This window comes from Corythoichthys intestinalis, chromosome 7, assembly GCF_030265065.1.
Source record: "Corythoichthys intestinalis isolate RoL2023-P3 chromosome 7, ASM3026506v1, whole genome shotgun sequence".
Taxonomy (NCBI): domain Eukaryota; kingdom Metazoa; phylum Chordata; class Actinopteri; order Syngnathiformes; family Syngnathidae; genus Corythoichthys; species Corythoichthys intestinalis.
The window spans coordinates 27,737,577-27,764,198 of record NC_080401.1 but is presented as its reverse complement, the minus strand read 5'-3'; the positions used below and the strand labels follow the sequence as shown (position 1 = coordinate 27,764,198).

Below are 26,622 nucleotides of genomic sequence, written 5' to 3'. Positions count from 1 at the left end.
TGCATGCGCTTCTGCCCATTGGCTGAACACAATCTTTGCCTGGTGTGTTTCCCCCTTTTGCCGTTTTTTTTAATTTTTTTATCTGACTTCTAGGGCTGCAACTAACAATTACTTTTGACAAAAGGTTAATTGGGCTATTTATTTGCCAATTGGCAATTGTAATTGACGAAACATGAAAAAAAGTGACTGCTATAAAAACTAGGAGTGGGAACCTCAGGGCACCTCACGATACAATACAATACGATTCGCGATACAAGGCGCGCGATAACGATTATCTCACGGTATCATGATACAACAATTAGCGATATATTAGTCAGAAATTTGATACATGATATTCTAAGATACAACTGTTGAAACAAAATTACTGCAAATTGTGTACCTGCACATATAGAGGAAATAAACCACAACCACTGATATATCTTGGAGAGATCATGATGAATGGCACCCTTAATTTCTTTAAAGTTTTAAATCTTTTAAAATTTAACAGTGCTGTAGGTGTCAGTCAGCAGTTGAGTTGGAGTGGGGCAATGATAATATTGGTGGGTCTTTTCTTCGTATATGACCTTTGTTGCCAAAAGCATTGGTTTGAGCATTTCCACCATCTGCTTCAGCATTTGAGATGTCGGACTCAGTCACATTCTTCCTCACCTTAAAAACAACAACATGAAAAATATTAGCTACTTAATAGCTTTTGAGTTGAAATCCTGTTATTTTTGTGTTGGAAGTATTGAGTGAATTAAAAAAATATCAATTGAATGTATAGAAATTAAAAATGCAATAATTACCTATTTTTAATTTGTGGGCTACATTAATTTGCATGCACATCACCTTATATATCTTGGAAGCTATTCAAAGCATTTTTATAGCTTATTGTATCAAAATGGCAGTAATAACAGTTTGTGTAGTAAATTAGATGGAAATGGTTCTCAAATAATCTCAAATAAATCAGTAAATTGATGTAGGCTTGTTCGATATTCATTTTCATCCATTTTAGGGTCCTGGTTTATTTTATGTCATTCAACACCAAATGTCATCAAAATAATACATGTAAATTAAAAAATCAATTGCATTACAAAACTTTCTTACCTCAAGTGATGAAAGCGAAGCAGTGAAGAAATCCGGTGTCCACTTCGTCACCAGTTGCCAAAAACTTTATTTTTGTAAGACAATTCTTGCATACAGCAAAGTCCTTGTTCACCTTACTTCCTTTCTTGTTGGTGTAAAATCTAAAGTGTGTCCACATGTGTGATTTGAAGCAATATTTTTCTCACTTTTTCCTCCATTTTCTCAAAAAGCTTTATTTTTTTTTCAACCCACTTGGAGCTTCCTCTCTTCTTCTCTAGACGACTTGTGCGCACTTTACCTTCACCGCCACTCTTGAGCGCCCCTCGTGGACCGCCAAGGAATTGCTCAACAAACATTGAGCAGTTTACAGCATCCATACTCCATTGTATGGCCAATATGTCAAATAAACGTATCGATACTTGGCGGGGGCATATCGATAACCGGTCGGGTTCAAAATTATCGCGGTTAATCTTTGTATCGAGATATTTTCACACTCTTAATAAAAACAGACAAAAAAATTAAACTCATATAAAAATTAATAAGCACAAAAATAGGGCTGTACAGTATTGCCAGAAATTTACATTGCCAAATATGTTGCGACATTAAAAAAAAAAGATCATATAAAACAGACGTTTGAAATCAACACAAAGTTCTCTTCTTCCATCATCATTCTTCATAAATGCTTCCACAATAGGCCGTTCTGACATGGGATTTCAATTATTCAATTATTTAAAGAATGTTTTCTTTAATCCTAGTCTTGTGTATTCAGGGAACATTACTTTGTTTGGACAAACACATTTTGGGCAGATTTTCATGGAAAATGTTATTCACAACAAGTCATAAATCCTCCTCTAATAAGAAGTCTGGGCAACAGATGAATGAAGCCTAAATGGGAAGGAAAAAAAACGTGGTATAACCTTCCACCAGATGTTTTCTTTAATTTCATTTAATTTACAACAAACTTTTTGTAATTTACCATTGATGCCAATAGCAATTTTGAAATCTCAACACATACATGTTAGCACACATTCAAGGGTGCATGCAGTACCTGTGAGTTGAGTTTTATTGGACATAAAAGTCAAGAGTAGTGAACCTGTTGGTTCTTAGAGGAAAGCCAGAGCTGCTCTGCCAACAAATGGGTTTGGATGTCTTCCATAAATTCTTAAATGTTGTGCCTGTTTGTGCCCCTTTTAGGTTTGATGGAAATTTCAACGCGAATGTGTCCAAGACCATCTGCTGTGACAGACTTTCGCCCACTGTCAACAGCCGAGCTTTCAACCCTGGAAGAGACCTCAACTCAGGTGGGTTTGTTATACATACCCCAGTTGTTTTCTTATGCTGGCCTTTGCAGAGGTGGCCATCCGTCCTCACAACTTGTCTTTTCTTTCAGTTAAGAATATGTGCAAATATGGTGTAATATGAAGCCCAACATAGAAATAATGAGGTGTGTGTTAGAAGCAATGTCTGAATATCTTCCATTTGCCATGCTACTCTTGTTCTATACATTTAATCTGAAATTATGCTTATTCACCGCCTGACATCAAATACAAATTCTTTGTCCACAAAATGTACCACGTAATGATTTGTGTTTCCTCTTTTTTATTTTGATCTGTTCTTTGTTTGTACCTTCACTTCCATGAACAGGTTAAACGTTAAGGCTGGTGGCAAGGCTAAGGCAATAATGTGTGAGGATTAAAATGGTGTATCCCTGAAAATGTAGATCTTACACAGTTAATGAATGAATGAATGAATGATATGTTGTTGTTGGCTTATGCATACAATAGTGCACCAAGCCCGCATAGGTTTATGAGACAATAATAAATGAATGGATCCAGTAGCAGAACCAGAATGCAACACAAACTCATGCCTTAAAGTGCATGTGAGACGAAAAAGCATGTTTATTTCATAATACACCCAGTATTTTATGCTCCTGAATGATATGGACCGCTTGGATGTGTGTGGAAGCGATCGCTATATTTATTTAGTTTTTTGAATCCCGCGCCATGAAAATGAGTGACTTCCGGCTTCGGTCTTGCATTGAGGAGGAGGGCGCTGTGACGTTTACGGTAGAAGACATCCTCTTCACTATACAGCGTACTGTTGTGTATGAGGACGAAGGATTCAGCTGATTTTGCGGATTAATACGTTTATTTTCGCATCACGCCAGCCAAACGGCTGCAGAAAAATCATTTTGTATGTGGGAGAGACGTATGCGCCTTTTGGAGTTTCAAAAGGTTCCCATTCACCGTGGATATTTACTGTGGGACCATTGGACTTACGAGGAAGTGAGTAAACATCTTGTTTTGTATTATGTCAGATACGAATACAGCGATTACAAAGCAAACACTACAAACTTTCTTTAAATAAAGGACTACTTATGTTTGACCATTGATAGGCATGTAAAAAGCTCTCCTCATGCACATCAGCAGCACGTTAGCTGCACAGCAACTGCAGCCACCCTCCTCCGGGGAACGAACTGTAAATTGCTGTCCGCCGGGCGGTTTGCCGATCCGCGAAGATAATCGACAACCCAGTCGTCATGTCAATAAATCCAGGCTAGTTTAGTGTGATTTTCCGCTTCGAAGACTTTGAAACATCACTCGGTTCGGGTTAGCATGTCGGCTAGCTGTCACGCCTTTTGGTTTGTTTACATTCTCCGAAGCCGGGGAAGGGAAATGACATATGTCCGATTTAGGTGTCATAAAATATCGTTCGGGAGGTGCGACAGTAAAGGTGAAGTCGACAGTTTTGACCATTATGGAGTAATTTTGCCATGTCGTCCTGAATAAATGCATTTTTATTAATTCATATTCCATTTAGCACAAGACTGTTATTTGTCATGACCATGCCATTTATTTAGCAATTGGGGAAAATACTTGGATAAAAAGAATATCCTGTAAAAATATTGGAGTAGAGAGACTGAAATGACATTTTGCGGCTCTCTTCGTCGCATTTTCCTCGTTCTGAATAATTCCCCCTCAATGGACTGAATAGTAAAACCGATGAGCCCAGTCTACCGCTGACATCATCCACCTGTTGGGGACGCTAAAGCCCCATAATGGTAGGCGTGGCTAACCGGCAGATTGAAAGACTAATTTCTCGTCATCTGCGCTTTGCTAAATTGTTGTATATAGTCGAATCGTCTCAAAATATGATTCTAATTCACATAATAATGCCATTTAAGACTTATTTTCTCCTGTCGTATGCTCTTTAAAGTAGCTTATCTTACCTGCTTTTACAAGCTTCAGAAATTCAGTTTGCAATCAAATCATCAGTCAAAAAGCCATTTATTATTTCCCTCATTTGGCTAATCATGATTATATTGCATAAAAATATTAACCATACTAAACTGTAAGTGTACAATAGAAGAGAAGAGGAGATTCACGTCACACCACATTCAAGTAGGGCGGGGTAAAATGGTCTGGGGGGGAAAATAAGATCTCAAATTTTTAAGACACACATTAAATGTTGAGAAAAAATAACCAGAATTTCCCTTGTGGAATTAAATTCTAAAACTTCTGTCTTGAATACCATTTTTTCTCTATCATTTCCTCTTTTTGCCAGTCTCCAGATACAAAGTAATCATGACGCAAAAGAACAAAGGCAAGCTCATTCTCTCTGAACAATCCATTGATTAACTCTTTGTTTGAGACTTTACCTGAAATGTTTGGCTTGCAAATTGTGTGACCTATTAGAAATGTTTTAATGATCCAGTTAGGACAGGGGTCAGCAACATGCGGCTCCGGAGCCACATGATGCGGCTCAGTTTTATATTAAACAAATGATGTAATTTAAAATTAATCTAGGGCTCGAGAGATTTAACATAGAAGTTTAACTTCTCTTTGATAGGCAGATCAAGTCATGATCACTGTTTTATGACTTAACAGAAGATTCACCCCTGTCATTAAATCACCAACTATGCAAAGTCATGGTTGCAAATAGGAAGGTGTACTCACAAGTCTTTGCTCTATTCATAGGCGCAAAGGCTTTATGACATACCAAATGGTTAAAGAAGGTTAAAATCTTCTGTTATGTCAAATATGCACCACATAATATATATATGGCGGAAAACACTCAGGTGATTTATAGTTCTGCTTTGAGACCCCGTTTGGACACATTTCAAAATTGTCCTATATGCATGTGTGATACAACAATGGAAATGTTAAAATATCAATTTTCTGGGGGAAGAAAAATTTTGAACAGGAGGGCATTTAAAAAAAAAGAAAAATTAAACAGCAAAACCCTAACTGGAGGTGAGAGCACGCGAGAGCAGAATTAAAGACGCCATGATTTTAATGAGATATTTTCGCGTAATTACCTCTTTTCAATCCAAAAACTCCATGTAGCATGTATCACTGTGTGTCAAGACACGGCTGTGAATGGCCACAGCCGGATTTTTGGCGGATTTTATTGGTGAAGCATGGTAACATATAACAAGGGTCGCGATGCAGAAATTGCAGATATCAAGGAGTGGTCGAGATAATCATTTTAATATATTTACTCTTTTAAACTTTTTTTTTTCAATTTTTCTTTGTTTGGATTGATTATTTATCATTAACATCTCGGAGAAAACAGTAACAAAAAAAAAAATACAATCAAGCGATAGTTATGAGGTAGATATCCGTGACTTTTTTACAGACACCATTTTTTTATTGTGATGCAATTTGTTTAAAAGTTCAAAATATGCAAGTGAATAATTTTTAAAGTCATTTAAAAAAAAAACAACTAAATATTAGACATCAATTAATGATTCTAAGCTGAAATGACGGACAATTTGAATTATAAATATAATGAATTACCTTCGTTTTATATCTGGGTTGAAACAAAATCGGTTGCGCGACGTCTGTAATGGACTTAAAATACAGCAGTTTATTTTAAAGAGGAGTGCTAGAGCAGAAACTGCTCTTTCAGTCTTGTCTGTGTTTCCCGCCATATACAGTATACACACACAATCGACCTGACACAATCAGTTCCAAAGTCAATATGTGCATGCGGCTCCCAGTGGTGATTATTTTGCCAAAACTGGGTTGAAATGATTCTTTGAACGCTACAGGTTGCCGACCCCTGAGTTAGGACTTGGGACCCTACCAAACCTTTTAATTCTACACTATAGAGAGGCTGTTATGGTTGTACCCGATTCATTAATTTTATTTATTTATTTTTAGTTAACTTATTTATTCTACTAGTGTCTACTCTTCTCCCAGCTAATCATTTAGAGCCCGTCATTATTAGCAGGGTTTTTCTTGAGTTTCCCCACACTATGTGTGCCCACCCTTTACTCAGTTCTCCTTGAATCTTATCATGCTCTCATCGTATTCATTTTCTGCCATTTGTCTCAGGCTAGTATAAACAATCTGCTACAAATGAGAGGTGTGAGGGGGTGAAGTTAAAGAAACGTGACTGAAGCCAGCATAAACAGCAGACCGACCCCAAACAGCAGAAATGCATTAATAAGAGATGGCAGCACTCTGAAAGACTGATAGATTCAAGAATACTGGGTCAGAGTGCTCTATGATTAGAACCATTTTTAACTTATATCAGTCACGCTTTTCCTACCTTCAGTGCTCTTCCATTTTTTAGTATGTGTATTCTATGTCGTCTATGTTACTCTTGCGTCCCTTGCTGTAGTTATTTAAAATGATGACATGTCCCTATTCACCAAAAAAAAAAAAGCATACATTTCTCCCACTTCTCTTCTTAAAATAAGGTGTTCTATTTATTTTAAATTCATAACTGTAATGAATTATTGCTTTAAATTCATCATGTTTTACACTGAATATAAAGTACATCAGCACAAGTTAATGTTTATATTTTTGTATTTTGAACTTTTTACCAGGGATGTCCCCGATCCGATCAAGAGATCGGAAATCTGGCCCGATCCCGTTACTTTCCCTGGATCAGAATCGAGTAAAAAAAATAAAATAAAAAAAATCGTGTTTCGAAGATGTATTTATTTACTCTTATTCTTTAATTTTGAAGGTCTACAAAGCAACACAAAAATTAAAATGGATTTTGTCAAAAGATACCTTTTAAAAAATTCTACGCAATATCGGAACAAAGAACAATCGGAAGTTAACCATCTGTAGGAGAATGTTATGCTAGCTGTCATCGGAATATACAGTACGATAGCATCATGCAAGAGTGATAGTTCTTGTAATTTTTTTGAAATATTTTACATTCATATGTGCTTTGTTGCCGCCTTAATAAATTGCCAAAGTATCAGATCAGTACTGGATTTCGACAGATCCTTTAAGTCTTAAATAGCATTATTATGTGATTTAGAATCATATTTTGAGACGATTCGACTATATACAACAATTTAGCAAAGCGCAGATGATGATAAATTAGTCTTTTAATCTGCTGGTTAGCCACGCCTACCATTATAGGGCTCGAGCGTCCCCAACAGGTGGATGACGTCAGCGGTAGACTGGGCTCATCGGTTTAACTATTCTGCCCATTGAGGGGGGAATTATTCAGAACGAGGAAAACGCGACGAAGAGAGCCGCAAAATGTCATTGTTTCAGTCTCTCTACTCCAATATTTTTACAGGATATTCTTTTTATCCAAGTATTTTTCCCCAATAGCTATATAAATGGCTTGAGAAGGACCAGTCAGCCCATCGAGGGGGAACTATTCACAACGAGGAAAACGCGACGAAGAGAGCGGCAAAATGTCATTGTTTCTGTCTCTTTACTTCAATATTTTTACAGGATATTCTTTTTATCCAAGTATTTTCCCCAATTGCTAAATAAATGGCATGGTCATGACAAATAACAGTCTTGTGCTGAATGGAATATGAAATAATAAAAATGCATTTATTCAGGACGACATGGCAAAATTACTCAATAATGGTCAAAACTGTCGACTTCACCTTTACTGTCACACCTCCCGAACGATATTTTATGACACCTAAATCGGACATATGTCATTTCCCTTCCCCGGCTTCGGAGAATGTAAACAAACCAAGAGGCGTGACAGCTAGCCGACATGCTAACCCGAACCGAGTGATGTTTCAAAGTCTTCGAAGCGGAAAATCACACATAACTAGCCCGGATTATTTGACACAACGACTGGGTTGTCGATTGTCTTCGCGGATCGGACTCCCGCCCGGCGGAGAGCAATTTACAGTTCGTTCCCCGGGGAAGGGTGGCTGCAGTTGTTGTGCAGCTAACGTGCAGCTAATGTGCATGAGGATAGCTTTTTATATGCCTAACAATGATCAAACGTAAGTAGTCCTTTATTTAAAGAAAGTTTGTAGTGTTTACTTTGTAATCGCTGTATTAATGTTTGACATAATACAAAACAAGATGTTTACTTACTTCCTCGTAAGTCTAATGGTCCCACAGTAGTAGGGCTTGGCCAATATCCACGGTGAATGGGAACCTTTTGAAACTCCAAAAATGCGCACACGCCTCTCCCTCATAAAGCAAGATTTTTCTGCAGCCATTTGGCTGGCGTGATGCGAAAAATAAACGTATTAATCCGCAAAATCAGCTGAATCCTTAGTCCTCATACACAACAGTACGGCTGTTTAGTGAAGAGGACACCTTCACCCGTACACGTCACAGCGCCCTCCTCCTCAATGCAAGACCGAAGCCGTAAGTCAGTCATTTTCATGGCGCGGGATTAAAAAAACTAAGAAATATAGCGATTGCTTCCACACACATCCAAGCGGTCCATATCATTCAGGAGCATAAAATACCGCGTGTATTATGAAATAAACATGCTTTTTCGTGTCACATGCACTTTAAAATCAGGTGGCTCTGCGTCAAACTCGTGTGTAAAAATACATGATCGGGACAACCGTACTTTTTACTAGAGGTATGAAATTTCACTGGTGTCATCCCATCCTGCTTTACAATATTTTCCACTCTTATAATGTAATACAAACACTATAAATTTGACACGGTGATTCAATTCTTCACCACATTAATTCTGACCATTTTAATGAAACTTTATGAAGGAATAATCTATAATAAATCTAATTCCAGATATGATCTGATCTGATTCCAGGCTAATTTTTCTACTGTTTTAGCTAAATAGTGGTTTTCGTTTGGAGTTCTATTCTTATGTTTTTGGCCTTCAAATGACAAATGTTCAAAATTTTGGAAAATACATTTTTCTACATTCAAACATCAGCATAAACGTGCTGTATCGATTAATGCTTCCAGTGTCTATCATTAGATAGGTATTAAAACTAACATACAGTGGGGCAAATAAGTATTTATTCAACCACTAATTGTACAAGTTCTCCCACTTGAAAATATTAGAGAGGCCTGTAATTGTCAACATGGTTAAACCTCAACCATGAGAGACCGAATGTGGAAAAACCCCCAGAAAATCACATTGTCTGATTTTTAAATAATTTATTTGCAAATCATGGTAAAAAATAAATATTTGGTCAATACCAAAAGTTCATCTCAATACTTTGTTATGTACCCTTTGTTGGCAATAACGGAGGCCAAACGTTTTCTGTAACTCTTCACAAGCTTTTCACACACTTTTGCTGGTATTTTGGCCCATTCCTCCATGCAGATCTCCTCTAGAGCAGTGAAGTTTTGGGGCTGTCGTTGGGCAACACGGACTTTCAACTCCCTCCGCAGATTTTCTATGGGGTTGAGACCGGCTAGGCCACTCCAGGACCTTGAAATGCTTCTTATGAAGCCACTCCTTTGTTGTCCTGGCTGTGTGTTTGGGATCATTGTCATGCTGAAAGACACAGTCACGTCTCATCTTCAATGCCCTTGCTGATGGAAGGAGATTTTCACTCAAAATCTCTCGATACATGGCCCCATTCATTCTTTCCTTTACACAGATCAGTCGTCCTGGTCCCTATGCAGAAAAAAAGCCGCAAAAGCATGATATTTCCACCCCCATGCTTCACAGTGGGTATGGTGCAATTCAGTATTCTTTTTCCTCCAAACAAGAGAATCTGTGTTTCTACCAAAAAGTTCTATTTTGGTTTCATCTGACCATAACACATTCTCCCAGTCCTCTTCTGGATCATCCAAATGCTCTCTAGCGAACCGCAGATGGGCCTGGACGTGTACTTTCTTCAGCAGAGGGACACGTCTGGCAGTGCAGGATTTGAGTCCCTGGCGGCGCATTGTGTTACTGATAGTAGCCTTTGTCACTGTGGTCCCAGCTCTCTGTAGGTCATTCACTAGGTCCCCCCGTGTGGTTCCGTGTGGGTGAGGAGGGAGTTGAAAGTCCGTGTTGCCCAACGACAGCCCAGAAACATCACTGCTCTAGAGGAGATCTGCCAACAAAGGATACATAACAAAGTATTGAGATGAACTTTTGGTATAGACCAAATACTTATTTTCCACCATGATTTGCAAATAAATTCTTTAAAAATCAAACAACGTGATTTTCGTTTTTTTTTTCCCACATTCTGTCTCTCATGGTTGAGGTTTACCCATGTTGACAATTACAGACCTCTCTAATATTTTCAAGTGGGAGAACTTGCACAATTAGTGTTTGACTAAATACTTATTTGCCCCACAGTATTTATCCACTGTTGACGGTTTCTCTTCAAGGTCCGTATGACAAAATGCGGCAGATACTTTTTGAATGACACTAGTCACTAGTAGTGTGTCTTGCTGTGTGGAACTGTCATTCCTAATATTTTCAGTTGTTGTCTTCTCTCTACAGTGTTGGCAGACAACCTCAAATCCAACCCAGGGATCAAGTGGCAGTACTTCAGCTCTGAGGAGGGCATCTTCACTGTGTTTCCTGCCCACAAGTTCCACTGTAAAGGAAGTTATGAACACCGCAGCAGGTAAAACATAGATTTGCCCTAATGGACATTTTGATGATGACCATGCGAAAACTGGTTGCTCAAAGAATCTAAATATACAAATTACTAATTATCTTAGAACTATGATAACAGAGAAAATAATGTTTAAACACAGAAAATGACACTGCTCATAGGCGCTGCCAATTTGGGCTGACTATGATGTCACTTATACCCACTCTCATTTGTGATTGAGGTAATTTGCTTACTGCCAGCGAGGATTTCAGAATGCCACAAAAGACTTTGTGTTTATCAATTTTGGGCTGTGGAGCAAAATCAAATGGGGGATGAAGTTCCCAACTCAGATAGTTTGAGAGAGGAGTCTTTCTCAAGTAATGTGTTGGACAGCTAGAGCCGGCTACGGGCTTCAGGCTAACACTTTGAGGTAAGGTTGGACGACCAGTGGGTTTACTGTCTTCATTGGGAGAAGAATCGGCGTGTCAATCAAAACAAAGTGACAAAGAAATCAAAATGGGGACAAATGTTTTTCATTATAGTTACGTACAGTACATACCAGTGGCGGGTACTGTTATTTCAATGAGGGGAAGCTCAAAGTGTGTCCGCATGAGTGCTTTGTGACGGTGAAGGCACTCAGCGGCACCCATTGCTCGATAGGGAAAGAAACTAGAGTGCCAGAAGTCAAGTCTCCAAACACAAGCAGCTACAATAGAGAAAGACATCAGAAATGGAAGCTCGGGTCTTCGCTAGTCATTTTTAACAAAAGGAAGTGTCGTTAGGATGATTATTAAAGTCTCCGGTTAAACTCGGAACAACGAAATGAAAATTGAAAAATGCCTTCCATGGATATTAATACGTCAAGATCACAGAGTCACTCATTTCGCTGTCAATCAAAAAGGGATTCAGGCTCAGACAGATCATCCAATCATCATGCAGAGAAGCAAAGTGTCAGGACCAGCCGTGCCCAGCCCACTACCCATAGACCCCCCGAGACACACAGCGTCCAATGGGCGGGCTTTACCCAATGATTCATTTCGTTTCACTGTAGTGGAACATGCACTCTCAACTCTGGAGACGCACAGCGTCCACACTGTTTAAAGGACTGTGAAGCTGCGCAAATGAATGAATAGCAAGCCGCATCATAACCAGTGATGATAAGCTAATTCTGAACAAAAGCTGAGCTTGTTGTAGCACATATTTAGTCAAGGGTTTCAAATAATTTTCTCCTTCTTGTTTTGAAGACTAAAGACTAGTTAACAGATTAATGCATTGGATTATTCCACTTACTGTACTTTAAGTAAATATTACTATTTTTTCTAGTAAAGCCAATACAGCGTATCACAAAAGTGAGTACACCCCTCACATTTCTGCAGATATTTAATTATATCTTTTCATGGGACAACACTGACAAAATTACACTTTGACACAATGAAAAGTAGTCTGTGTGCAGCTTACATAATAGAGTTAATTTATTTTCCCCTCAAAATATAGCCATTAATATCTAAACCCCTGGCAACCAAAGAGAGTTCACCCCTTAGAAACTATGTACATCCCTAAATGTCCAAATTGAGTACTGCTTGTCATTTTCCGTCCAAAATGTCATGTGACTCAATACAGGAGTGCTGTCAGCATTGCTGCAGAGATTGAAGAGGTAGGGGGGGTCAGCCTGTTAGTGCTCAGACCATACGCCGCGCTCTACATGAAATTGGTGTGCATGGCTGTCACCCCAGGAGGAAGCCTCTTCTGAAGACGTTACACAAGAAAGCCCACAAACAGTTTGCTGAAGACATGTCAACAAAGCACATGGATTACTGGAACCATGTCCTATGGTCTGATGAGTTGGGCGGGTTTTCTTGTGTACCGTCTTCAGCAGAGGCTTCCTCCTGGGGTAACAGCCATTGTGTTTTCATTGTGTCATTTTGTCAGTGTTGTCCCATGAAAAGACAATACTTAAACTCTGCAGAAATGCGAGGGGTGTACTTACTTTTGTGATACACTGTACATCTAAAGTTGGTAATTTTTCACCTAAATCAAGAACAAATTGCTCACAAAAATGTTTTGAACAATATCTATTCTTGAATTGAGAACATTTCGACATTTCAAAGCTTTTTTTAAGATTAAATATACTAATTTATTGCTTAAAATAAGTTAAATAAGTTTATTTTCAGTTAGCTATTTTTCTTATTTCAAGAAATCTAAGCGAGTAAAATTGACTTGAAGCACAGACAGATAATTAAACTTATTTCTCGTAGATTTACACTGAAAACAAGGAAATTCAACCAGTTTTAAGGAGGTGTGTTTTTGCAGTGTACACGCAACAGTATTTAATCACCTTTTTTTTTTTTTTTAACGTTTGGCGGGAAGCTGAGGTTCCCTGGCAGTCTTAGGGCTATCGCCTCTGGCACGTACTCATATTACTCATTGTTACATATCAATGACAAATATTTTGATGTTTGTGCACACTTTGCAATAGGCTATAACGTTAGCCACTGTTAGCACACAGCACATAATGCTGAAAGACATCGAACTGTTATAAAGAAGCGAAACTAAAATAGGTGCACACTCTTCAATAGATAATATGTTATGCTTTACTATGCTATGACAGCTGATTTTTATTTTTTTCATCATTATTATTATTATTTTGTGAACTGTGTGTGCTGCTGCCCGTCTTGGCCAGGACTCTCTTGTAAAAAATACTTTTAATCTCAATAAGACTTTTCCTGGTTAAATAAAATAGAATAACTATACTTGTTCTAGTGACACATTCTTTGTCCTTTTACCATCTTGGTTGTAGATGAGGGCTGTTTTACATTTTGGCTTGAGCAAAATGGAACTGAAAGTGTGATCTTTAAATGAGGCATCTTTTCCCCCCCGGTAGCCTTTCTTTTCTCCCGTTCTTTGGTTGGCAGTGACCGCACTGTTTAACTAGTTCACATCCACAATGAATCACTTGAGCAGAAAATGTGCCAAACAGACTATTGATGCTTTTGTAGGCATGAATAGTGTGCAGATAAGATAACTCTTGAACAAGCAGCGTGAACAGAAGAAGTTTTGCATTTACCCTCGGTACTGTTCGTAGAGTCTAAAGCCGAATACTGCGGCGTACTGGTACCCCCTTCTCCTTTTCTTAATGTCGTTTTTTTTTTTTTTTTTTTTTCTTTCGCTGGGTAAAACGCATGTCTGAAATCCATGTATTAAACAACGCGCATAACTAGCACAGAAGAGCAGCAAATTGGGAGCTGCAGATACGGCCCAATGGACCAAACGACAGCAACATTGACCAACTTATAGAAATAGGAGTAGGACAAAATACCCAACATTATCCTTGGTTTTTCTAGCAGTATTTTTGCATATACAACTATTGAAATGATAACCTGCTTATAAACGACATTACCATTGCAGCAGCTTAGGAAATTTGGGGTCTAACTGACATGCAAGATCAACAGCAGACTATCTGAAGTAGTCACATTTGATTTTTGTGAAACAGTTTTAAAAAAAGAAAATTAAAAAAAATAGTCTGCTCACAACAGTTTTGTTTACTTCCTGGAAATTTTAACTTTTATGGATGATTTTCTCCATTATTATACATAATAAAAAAATTATCCCAAATTGTGAAACAATATTCTTTCTGTTGGGATGCACTTTATCAAAACCTTCTTTCCCCCAGCCACACTTGCTTACCGCACCCTCAACTACACCTTTTCTTCCTCATCCTCAAACACAATCGCCCTCATTCTGACTACTACTGCGACTGCTATTTCTCACAGTTGTCCTCAATTCCCCTTTCCTTTTCTCTCCACCATTGCTACTCATATTTTCTTTCTATGCCACCATGCACCGCTCCTCTTCCCTCCTTACCTTTTCCAAAGCTCTTTTACTCCCCTAGTCTCTCTTCCCTTTTTCTCACCGTAACATTCATCCTCCCTCCTCCTCTTGCTAACCCATTCACCTCTATGCCAGTTGCTGTGGGGGGCCCAGGCGGCATGTTGGCGGCATGCTCCTTGACCACACATACCCTTGGCAGCAATGTGGATGGGTATTACTGAGGCCTAATGGAATTTCACACCTCCACTGTTGTGGGTTTTATTTGACTCCTACTGAAATACGTACATCTCTTTCAATTAAACCTGTCCTTTATCTTTGTATGCTTTTTTCCCACCACGGATTTGGGAAAAAGTTGCCTCAATAATTTTAATGATGTCTTTTGTTTTGTGTGGGCTGCTAAATTGGCACATGACCACAATGAGATAGCGTTCCCTTTTCTTGCTTTGAGTGTGAATGAGGCTTTGTAAATACATTACCTCCACCTCTCCACCCTGTTATTGTCCACAAAGACCACACAGACTGAAGCTGATCCCCCCCTTGCCTCTGAGATCCTTTGTACTCAAACTCAGCTGTTATGTGTGCACTAAAATGCACCAAGATACAATGAATGAAAGCACATAAATATAACCCAAAAAAAAAGCAAAGTTAAAAAGAAAATGCTCACACATAGTTACACAAGGTCTTTGTATAATATAAATTATAATGATGCTAACATATGGCTATCTGATTGCTTTATGGATTTTTGTTATAATTTGTAATTCCACTTTGTTATCAGATCTAACTATTAAAGTGTTAAATGACACTCAGGTGATTTTATTAAGTGACAATTAAGGGCTTAAAGGGAACCTCGGACTTAAAGACTTGTAGGCTCGAATAAGCCACAATTGTTCTCTTTTACTAATATGTTATTAGAAACACAAAATATTGTCATTGATTTAAAAATCTATAATATTTAGTACATGTTTTGACCTACCACATTAGTCACACAGCATATTTAAAGGCCCCTTATTTGGTATTACTACATTTAAGTATTTTCTTAAGGCATCCTCTGTGTGTTTTGTCTTGTATGTATCTAAACAAAACAAGCTGAAAGCACGCGGTAGTGCTTTGAGAGTCAAATTAGCCTCTTGTAGGACGTTTCGCCGGTGTAGAAAATTTGGCAGAACACCGTTTTTTTCCTACTCTTGCCTCATCTCGTCTTTCCTGTTCATTTTGCTTTTGCTACTCGTTTTGTGGAATATCGACAGTGATGTCCTGCTCATTAATATTCTTTTCAGGTTCAAATTGAAAGGGTTGAACAGATGACACATTTATGTCGCTAGAGTCATACTTTGGAAGCCCAGCACCATAACCATGTGATGTCACCGCCCTGCTATGTGAACAAAAATGGCGACCTACTAGTTAAATTAATTTTTAAAAATTGCATAAAAACAAAAACATCAAGAGTGGTTTCAATGTAAAGTTATTTTAACTCATAATAACATTTTTCTTTTAAGAACTAAAAGTCTTTCTATTCACGGATCCCTTGAATACAGTGATTCTCAAACTTTTCAATTTAGCATGTTGATCCTGTAGTAATGAGCGTTCATGATGCGCACTTCGTATTACTGTCAGCCAATATGGATCTAAATAGTCACATTGTGTCTAAATGAGTTTAAACAAATGTTTTTTTTAAGAATAAAATGTATTGTACTTTCTAAAATGCAATGGAACTGTGCTTAACAAAGTGTTAAGTACTTTGAGTAGCACATCCTTAAGAGAAGTGTTTGTAGTGGATTTCTTAATTACCAGGAAATCCAATATTGATATGTTTTTTTTTCCCTCAATTTTGTGCGTATTTCTCCACAGGCCTGTGTATGTTTCTGCAGTGCGTCCCCAGTCTAAACATATTGTTGTGATGGTGGATCACGGAGCATCAGTTACTGAAACTCAACTTCAAATTGCCAGAGACTCGGCACTGGTTATACTAAATGCAATAGATGAACATGACAAGGTACAAAAAACAAATTCATACAGCAAAACATTTTATGATGAAATCAAATTAAAATTGTGTGTATAAACTGACTTTGTGTTGACTGTACTTAAGCTTGAATTTGTTATAATACTATTATTAAAACAAACACATTGATGGAAGTGAGTTTGCATCACAATAGTTCTATTAGGCCTCTTCTTCAATAAATAAAACCATTATTGTTGCTGTCCAGATTTCCGTTCTGTCGGTGGCAGAGATGGTCCGTTCCTGCTCTCTAGATCAGTGCTACAAGACTCTACTTTCTCCTGCCACCAGTGAAACGAAGAGAAAAATGAGCACATTCATCTCTAACATCAAGTCCTCTGATGGCACCACACAACATGCAACAGGCTTCCAAAAAGCTTTTCAGCTTCTCCGAAACACCAGCAGCCTCAACAAGCAGAGCAACAGTAAGACAAGGACTGCATGAGATGATGCAAACACTGAGGGATTATTCACTTAAGAGAAAAGTTTCTTTATCTGACATTTCTGTTCACGTTGTCTACTAGCTATAGACATGGTTATCATCTATCTGTCATCTGGGATTACATCTCGAGAGACATCAGAACAGGAGAAGAAAGCGACCCTCAGTGTGGTCAAAGAAGAGAACAGACACTTCAACAACTCTGTTATGATACTCACGTATGCTCTCATGAATGGTAAGTTCACCACTTCACAAAACTTCATCACAAGAGCTTACTTTATACTTTACTCTCTTCAATTGGGTTCTCCTATTTAAACTTCTGCAGGTTTCTTAGCACCATCCTGCTTGTTTTAGACGAGACCTATATGAGTTTTTTTCCCATCTTATATTGTCTTAAAAATACTGTATAAATAATTCAGTCATTGACAGCGTTAGACATCAAGTTTGAACTGAGATGGCTGTTCGTGATCATGGTTCTATGCCGTTTATGGTAACAGACGTCCCATTTACTTTGACTAGGAGGGCCTGGCAGCAATCTACCACTGCCAGTCAGCCCTGTCAAAATAGATTGGATGTCTAATGGCAAGGTAAATTTTTTTGTATAGCACAATTCAACACAAGGCAATTAAGTGCTTTTACATCACATGAAGATCTAGAAAGAAAATGATTTGTAAAAATCACATTGAATCAAAAAGCAAATTAAAAACAAAGACAATTTAAACAGGAAATAAAATGATACATTAAAATCACACTAAATCATCATTGGAAGCCAGTATAACAATTTCAAAACCAGTGTAATATGTATTTGTAAGGACTCTGGCAGCAGCATTCTGTACTAGCTGCATATACTAGTATCACTTTCAGCGACAGTCAATAAGGTAATTTATGAAATAATAAAGCAGTTACATCTGCAGGAAGGTTGTTCCTTCGTTTCAGTGTTGTGAGTAATAATATGCCAAAGTTACTGTGTGGTCAGTGTAAAAACAGTTAATTTATAGAGCAGACCTGGTTCGTCTATCATTGTAAATGGCAGCCAATAAGATATGTTATGAGTTGTTTTGTTATGAGTGATCCAACTATTGCGATTTCAGAGTTATAATCAGGGGTGCACATGATTTTTTTGCCCAGGTTCTCAGAGGAGGACCTGGAGATGTGACTTGGTCCTCATTGAGCTTGAGAGCCGACCCGCCTGATGCGATAAATTTATGACAAGCTTTACTTAGAGCCAATTAACTTTAATTAATTATATTAACAATTAATGCTTGATTAACATCAACTGGCACAACAAAATTGCCATTACTTTGAAGTGAAATGTAAAAAAATAAAAAGCACCAATTCAAAATAAAGGGCATTATGCGGCTCCCACATTAACTCCAAGCCTTTTTAAAAGTGGGATGTCCTCCTCATAAGACCTCATTGAACGTGCATGTTTAGCTTTGTAAAATACGAGCAAAAACACGTTTATCAGTGCATGTCGCTGTTCATTACTTTTATTCCGCCACTTGTCCATAGGGCGAGTGGGGTCCTGTTTGACATCGATAGTTTGCGTAATTGCCACATGCGCTCTGTTTTTTTCGTGCTTTTCAAAGTTTGGATGGCTGAAATTCTTTGACCCTACATAAAATGCGCTGCTCTTATCGGCGACATTGGGATTCTCACGGCACATTTTGTACCGCATTTCCGTGCGAGCATCATTTGCTTCTAGCCATGGTAGAGCAAAAGTCCTTTTTTTCCGGTGTTCGGCCATTCCTTACTACGCGGCGAAACGTCCTACACAATGCTCAGGGCGCTTGCGCATGCATTCACACGCATGCGCACATCGGTTAGAGGCGGCGATTACTCACTATTTTAGTTTTTATTTAGTTATTTAGAACCTTTTCACAGCCTCAAAGATACTTTTTGCATGTATTACCCTCTCATACTTTTAACCATTGTGTTTTTTTGTGTTAGCTTTGAAGCAGTTGACCACATTAGTCACGTAGCGTGTTTAAACCGTCCTTATTTGATATAACTACATTTAAGTATTTTCTGCAGGCATTTTTTTAGTACCTTATTCCTGTATGCATCTAAACAAAACAAGTTTAGAGCGCACGGTAGTACTTTAGGTGTCAAATTCGACTAATGTAGGACGTTTCGCCGATGTAGGATATTTTGGCAGAACACCGGTAGCTCCGGTGACGTCTCTGTCATCTGTCTGTCTTTTGACGGGGGTGGGGGAACACGGAAGTAATTACTCAGTGTGGCCTGCCTCTTCGACATTTTGAGAAGTTATTTTCTCGTGTCCGCCGCAAATACAGTGGTCAGCCATCGGTACGCAAAAGCGTATCTAAGCCGTTGAGGGCCAGCGCGTTTGTCTACGTCCAGTACGCATGCGCGCATGCGGACCACTTATGTGCACCCCTGTCTATTGCTCGGTCAATGACTTTGTGTTGCAAGTCAAAAATTTACTCATGCGCAAGCTTCAAATGAAGGGAAGAAAAGGTACAATAATTCATAGATGCACTATCAAGGGAAAAAAACAGTTGACATATGTAGCAGAAGCAAAATGGCAATTTGCTTCCTCCATGTGTTGTGATACACTGAAGGTAGGGAAGTGCTCAAAAACCTCAAAGGGTTTTTTGTTTTGTTTGTTACTTGATTTCTTGTCCAATTTCATTGTCCTTGTCCACGTGGCCCTTCTAAGTGCCTTCCTTCTGCAACACACATACAACATTGCATGCATTAACAAACAAATAATTTTTGCACCCGGGGAATGTAAATTAGCTACATCTAAGAGGAGACCGAGGGAGACTTCAAAGGACGAATGGCTCATTGTGCATGTGTGTGACTGACAGAGGACCTTGCCAATTTCAAGAGCTCTATGATGAAAAGGAAGCAAACATCTATCATTCTATGAGTTTTATTTGCAATGCATGTGTCCTCCTGATCACTTAGAGATTTTCAATTCAGTATTTTGCAGGCAATGCGGACTAAAAACACCACTGTGCTAAAATAGTGAAGAAGGTCATTGTTTTTTGTTTTTTTTGTTTTTTTTCTCATGTTTGGTCTCGGTCTTTGAAGATCTTTATGTTTACTTCCACACTCATTGAAGGGAAGCTGTGCTGTCAGCAAGAATCCCCCTCTGTATTCATTTGACTTTGCCACCCATGATGACTTTGCCATGTGTATGACACCCAGTACGTTGAGCCACAGACAAGCCTTGGCATTAATTAGGGATTTTCGGGTAATCCACTCAGTGATTGGATTGGTGGCAGACATTCTGTTCGACATCCGTGTTGCCAATTGTTACAGGTGACAGCTGTGTGCGTGTCAGCAGTGGCTATACTGGCTACGTTAAATGACCTTTAAAGGCATGAGATGGGTCTTGACTAGACTGTCACTGATCTGATTCATAAATTACCACTTCAGATTTCTGCATATGCCGTATTTTTCGGACTATAAGTCGCACCGGAGTGTAAGTCGCACCAGCCATAAAATGCCCAATGAAGAGGAAAAAAACATATATAAGTACCACCGGCGTATAAGTCGTATTTTTTGGGGGAAATTTACTTGATAAAATCCAACACATAGAACAGATATGTCATCTTGAAAGGCAATTGAACTTAAAAATACAATAGACAACAACATGCTGAATGAGTGTACAGCAGGGGTGAAAGTGGGCGGGACCGGTCAGGAACGCAGTTCCGGTATAAGATTCAGGGCCGGAACGCTGTTCCGGTATACGGTGCTATGATTCCGAAAATATGAGGGCAACTGTCAAAACGCTATGTAAGAAAAAAAAATAATAAAAAAAATACAAAGCTGCCACACATGCATTTCATCTCCAAGAAGAAAACAATCTACCAACATCAGATTTACATACACCAGTGTTAACAACAAGCATAAAAGTGCTTGTGTAGTGTAATCCGTTTCCACCGATATGTATTTATTTTATTCCACGGATGGCATGGAGGTTTACCCAGCTGCTGCAGTTATCAGAGTTTGACAATGACGAGTCACGTCAATGTGCGAATGCACGCAGCAAGCAAAACGCCTGGGCTCATTTATCCATTCAACTGGCTGACATATTGACATGTGATCCCCAGAGATAGTTAGTTCTGATTGGTCGGCATCTTTTCTGGAACAGCAACAACAACAACAACAACAAAAAAACAAACAAAAAAAAGGCAATGCAACAGAAAATGGATCAAATCTTTAAGAGCAAGAAAGAGTTAAGGTGGCTTATTTATCATATTTAGGTTTTTTTTGCTCTGATGGGGAGGTTCAGAACATCTTAGCTGTCAATGTGCACTTTGGATTTATATTTGTTCATTTATGTTAGGCTACTTATTCATTTCCTTATGATTTAAAAAAAGTCAATGTTAGCGCGATCTTCAAAATATATTCAATTTCACTCTGCATAATATGTCATTTGTACTTATTTTTCTGAATGTATGTTACTTATATCTTTATTATTAAAAAACACAACAAAAAATGTTTACATTATCTGCAATTTTAATATACATCCTATGTTCTTAAGTACCGGTAGTTAAAATTGACATTTGGCATTTAGTATGTGAGGAAATGAGGGAAAATAAAAATTAGGAGATGGAGGTTGGGGTTATAGCTGTTTTTGTTAACTTTTATTTTGCAAATCGTTGAAAAAATACAATTTTGAATGAAAATCAGTTTTTGTATGTTATAGAAATAACTGACCAAAACAGTTTTCTTTGCATTTCAGTAGTTTTGACCCCCCCCACCCCCCCCACCCCCCCCCAAAAAAAATTAATAAATAAAATTTCTGGCTCCGTGGTGACCTTCACGCCAGGGAGTTCCGGCAAGAAACATCATACTGTACACCCCTGGTGTACAGTATGATGTTACATGATGCATGAACAACGAAATGCGAATATACTATCCTCACTAGGACGCTATGGCTCGGTCCTGGCTATACAGCGAGCTAAACTCCCAAATGACGATGCTGGACGTCCGTATAATTTGCTGAATCAATTCCGTCCTCGATACCAAACAGCTTCGCATCAACGTAAATAAATGATAATTAGGTGCTATTACAGCAATGACACAAACGGTTAGCATGCGTTCGCTAGCATTAGCACATCATTCAAACAACCACACAACTGGCTCTAAGTGTCCGATCGCGGGTGGAAAACACACAACAACAGAAAAGATGATACACACAGGCGTTGCCTCTGTAGAGATATTTTACAAGTATAAACAATGAACGTAGGTTCGCAGCCCTGTCTCTCTCTCTCTCTCTCTCTCTCTCTCTCTCTCTCTCTCTTTCTCTCTCTCTCTCTCTCTCTCTCTCGCCCACTATCTCAGAGACGCTGCATAGCTGTCCGTCTTCTTCTGGCGTGTGAGCGCTCTTCTTCGCGTAAACAAGTGCGAGTGTGCCCCCACTTTGGCGTGAAAGCGCCACAAACTAAAAGCATGCATTTCAATATAAAAAAGTCAATAATACAATTGAACACACGTTGCCAAAGGCAGAACGTGAACGTGGCCATAGCTATTAAGAGTTATTCAGATAAGTATGGCATAAAGAACATGCTAACAAGTTTACCAAATCATCAGTGTCACTCCAAAACACCAAAATAACGTGAAATTATATCATAATGTGTTAATAATTTCACACAAAAGTCGCTCCTGAGTATAAGACCCACCCCCAGCCAAACTATGAAAAAAACTGTGACTTGTAGTCCGAAAAATACGGTATACATATGACACATTACAAGTCAGTTATGAACTCCTCCATAATAGCATCCTACTTCTCCACTAAATGTAAGAACATAGTGTTCTAAACACTTCTCTCACCCTCTCCCTGCAGAGGGAATTACAGGCCTGAAAGAGCTGGCCTTCCTGCGAGACCTTGCAGAGCAGAATTCGGTGAAGTATGGCGTTGACCGTTTTCCTCTAGCATCCTCATCTGGATTAGCCACAGCTCCCATGATGCCTGTCGTAAAGGGCAGCATGATGGTGCTCAACCAGCTCAGCAACCTGGAGACAACAGTGGGCCGCTTCTATATCAATCTGCCCAACCGCATGATAGACCTTGTTCGCTTCAGTCTGCCCTATGCTGACCCGATGGGAGACGGTGTGTACTCAAGACACAACTAAACACTATAAAATAAGAATGTGAGGGAATCTAGTATTACCCAAACAGTATATTGATAACAGTCCAAACTGTGGCATGATATCAACAGATGTTTTTCATTTAATTTACTTTAATAAGTATGCAAAAAAACATACCAATAGAGATCCAAGTCTACACACAAGGATATTTTTTGAAACTCCTAAACAAAAACTTTTCTGCATTTGGATATTGATTAGGTAAACAAAATGTTGTGGTTTGTCTCACTTTGATGATATGATCATCATATTAATGTATATTATAATGCGGGAGTGGTTCATTTGATGCAGTGCAATTTTTTATGCAGAGTATCTACTGTACACACTTTGTAGATAACGTATAAACTGAGCCTTCTGAATGTGATTGTTGCGTATTAAACCTATGAATGGCTAAAAAGTAGCTCTCGACAGTAGGGGTGGGAACCTCTTGGTACCTCACGATATAATACAATTTGCAATACAAAGTTCGTGATAACAATGATCTTACGATATTGCGATACAACGATGATCGATACATTGGTCAGGAAATCATTCTACAAAATAACTAATTAACAGAAAAACAAACCATCTTAATTTTTCACTAGTAGACGTCCAATCCATTTGAACTGGGAGGGTGGCAGCGAATGAACCCCACCCACTTCAAACCCACTTCTATGGCCGTCAGTGGCAGCCAATGCCAGGTAACAAGGTCATTTTGGGCCATTTCAGATCGTTACCTGTTGAATTTCCATCACGTCTTGTTTATTTTGGGGCATTTTATGGGTCACTTCCTATTGATTTTGGCTTACAAAACAGGAAGTGACCTGTAAATGCCCTAAAATGAACAGAAAGTGACCTGCAAATGCCTAGAAAATCGGAAAGAGTGTCTGTGAATGCTCTGGTTTCGATCAAACATTCATTCGCCCATTTTTTTTTTTTTAATTATTTTTTTGAAAACATTGACACCTTTTTAAAACGATACCTCGATTCTTGGCATGAGCGTATCGATAACCTTTTGGGATTCAAAGTATCATGTTATTTCGATATTTTGTCACACCCCTACTTGACAGACTGCAAAACTCAGACCTGAGGTTCTTAACAAGTTTCACATGTGCATTCACTGAACCCTTCGGAATTAAATTATAAAGCTTTTTTTTTTCCAAATTCAAAATATAGGTAAGCTATAGCAAGCCAACATCTGAGTGAACTCCCATTCAAATTACTTCAAATTTTAAATATACTACAAATATTTGTGCCTTTAGCGGTTTGATTTTCGCCTTGGAAAATTAATTTGTTTTCATGTCCACATTCCCATTTTAGTGTTGCATCCTTGCATCACATACTATTTTCATAGTGTAAAATGTGACAGAAAATGTTTTTAATTGCTATACCTCGTACCACGTGTGAATACAGTACATTCTGTGGGGAAAGTAATCTTAGTTTGTGCTGAACTAGCTGCCCTGTTATGTTTTTGTTTAGAATGACAGTGGTCACAGATAAACTTAAAAACCTAACCACAAGATAAGATGTGACTGATTTGAGACACTGTGTGTTATGTACATTTTCTTTCTGCAGGCTTTATTATGACTGTGAGTCGGCCCTGTTATTTCGGGAACCTGCTCCTCGGTGTGGTCGGAGTTGACGTAAACCTGGCCTATATTTTGGAGGATGTCACATATTATCAAGACTCTCTGGCGTCATACACCTTCCTCATTGACAACAAAGGTCATTCTTAACTAATTATTGTTAGGACTACATTTATTAACTGTCATTTCTGGGCTACAGAGCGCACCTGACTATAAACCGCCCTGCTCAAATCTCACAAAATGTAGGGGGGAAAAAAATACATATACCACATATATACATATACCAGAGATGTGACTGAAACTTTTGGTCCGAAAATAGCTAAAGTTGCATTTTCGGTTAAAAGACCGAAAGCTTACCGACGAATAGTGTGAAGAACCGTAGTTCTCTTGTGATGATGCAATCAAAACACGGCGAGAAGCAAAGTTGCTTCTCGTCCCACGTCACATCAAGAACAGTGCATTTGAGCCCGTGTGTGAGTAGTCCAAATAAAGTAGTATTTCAATGCATACATGTGCATTTGCTGTGGTTTAGTACAATAATTTTATGGCACGACCACTTGCTTTTTTTGTTACATTTTTTCCGCAACTTCCACACACCCTCTGCCAGTCACCGTTTAATCCGGTTGGGAGCGACTTTGCTTGGCTTTATCGCCGCTAGGACTCTGCCCAATCGCCTGGCTCTCGTTCGATTCCACTTCTTGTACAAGAAAACAGTGAATCTTATTTTAAGGAGTACGAGAGATTGTAATAGCCTTGTAAAGAGCTTTACTAGTTAGGCAAAAACGGGTGTTTTTTTGTTATTGTAAACTACAGTTCCACACAAACGTACATCGAGATCTCATTTAGCCTAGCAACGGAAGGCGTGAGACCCATTTTTCGAGTGTCCCTTACTTTCAAGAAAGCACAATTTTTATTAAGGTGAAATCGGACGTGAAGCCCACTGAACAGGACTCGTTCAGAGTTTGCGACAAAATGCTTACTGCCGCCGGAAGCGCACCCTCGTAAGGGATTTCAATCTGCACCTTTCAAATGAAATTTCTCGAGCCTCGAGGGTCTAGAATATTTTGGAAGATGTTTGCGTACTTATGAGAAGGGACCATATTTTATTTATACCCCATCAAAAAAAAAAAAAGGAAAAAGGCATTAATCGAAAAATATTGAAATAAAATTAGGGCTGTCAAACAATTAACATTTTTAATCGAGTTAATCACATCTTAAAAATTAATTAATCGTAATTAATCGCAATTCAAACCATCTATAAAATATGCCATATTTTTCTGTAAATTATTGTTGGAATGGAAAGATAAGACACAAGACGGATATATACATTCAAGATGCTGTACATAAGTACTGTATTTGTGTATTCTAACAATAAATCAACAAGATGGCATTAACATTATCAACATCCTGTTAAAGCAATCCATGGTTAGAAAGACTTGTAGTTCTTAAAAGATAGTACAAGTTATAGAATTTTTTTATTAAAACCCCTCTTAATGTTTTCATTTTAATAGCATTTGTAAAATTTTCAAACAAAAAATAAACTAGTAGCTCGCCATTGTTGATGTTAATAATTACACAATGCTCATGTGCTGAAACCCATAAAATCAGTCGCACCCAAGTGCCAGCAGAGGGTGACAAAACACAAAAAACACAAGTAACTAGAAACTGCAATTTCTGGAGAAATTACACCTGGGTCTTTCCTGTGTGGAGATACAGATCTTAGCCCCGCCCAGGTTGGTTTGTGGACATTTTATCAGGTCATTTGGGAACATTTGGGGGAAGTGGCCTTGTCATATCAGGTCATTTGGGAACATTTGGGGGGCGTGGCCTATTACAAGTGAATATGACACTG

At 38.5% G+C, this 26,622-nt stretch overlaps 1 protein-coding gene across 1 annotated transcript in view; it reads left to right on the top strand.

The window, feature by feature from the left end:
* Positions 1–26,622, top strand: part of cachd1 (cache domain containing 1) — a 120,234-nt gene that overhangs the window by 55,331 nt on the left and 38,281 nt on the right. Inside the window, exons 4-10 of the mRNA XM_057840771.1 lie at positions 2,260–2,366; positions 10,720–10,846; positions 16,493–16,637; positions 16,849–17,065; positions 17,165–17,314; positions 22,904–23,170; positions 24,760–24,909. Coding sequence (XP_057696754.1) covers positions 2,260–2,366; positions 10,720–10,846; positions 16,493–16,637; positions 16,849–17,065; positions 17,165–17,314; positions 22,904–23,170; positions 24,760–24,909 — 1,163 coding nt within the window. The remainder of the gene's footprint in view (positions 1–2,259; positions 2,367–10,719; positions 10,847–16,492; positions 16,638–16,848; positions 17,066–17,164; positions 17,315–22,903; positions 23,171–24,759; positions 24,910–26,622) is intronic.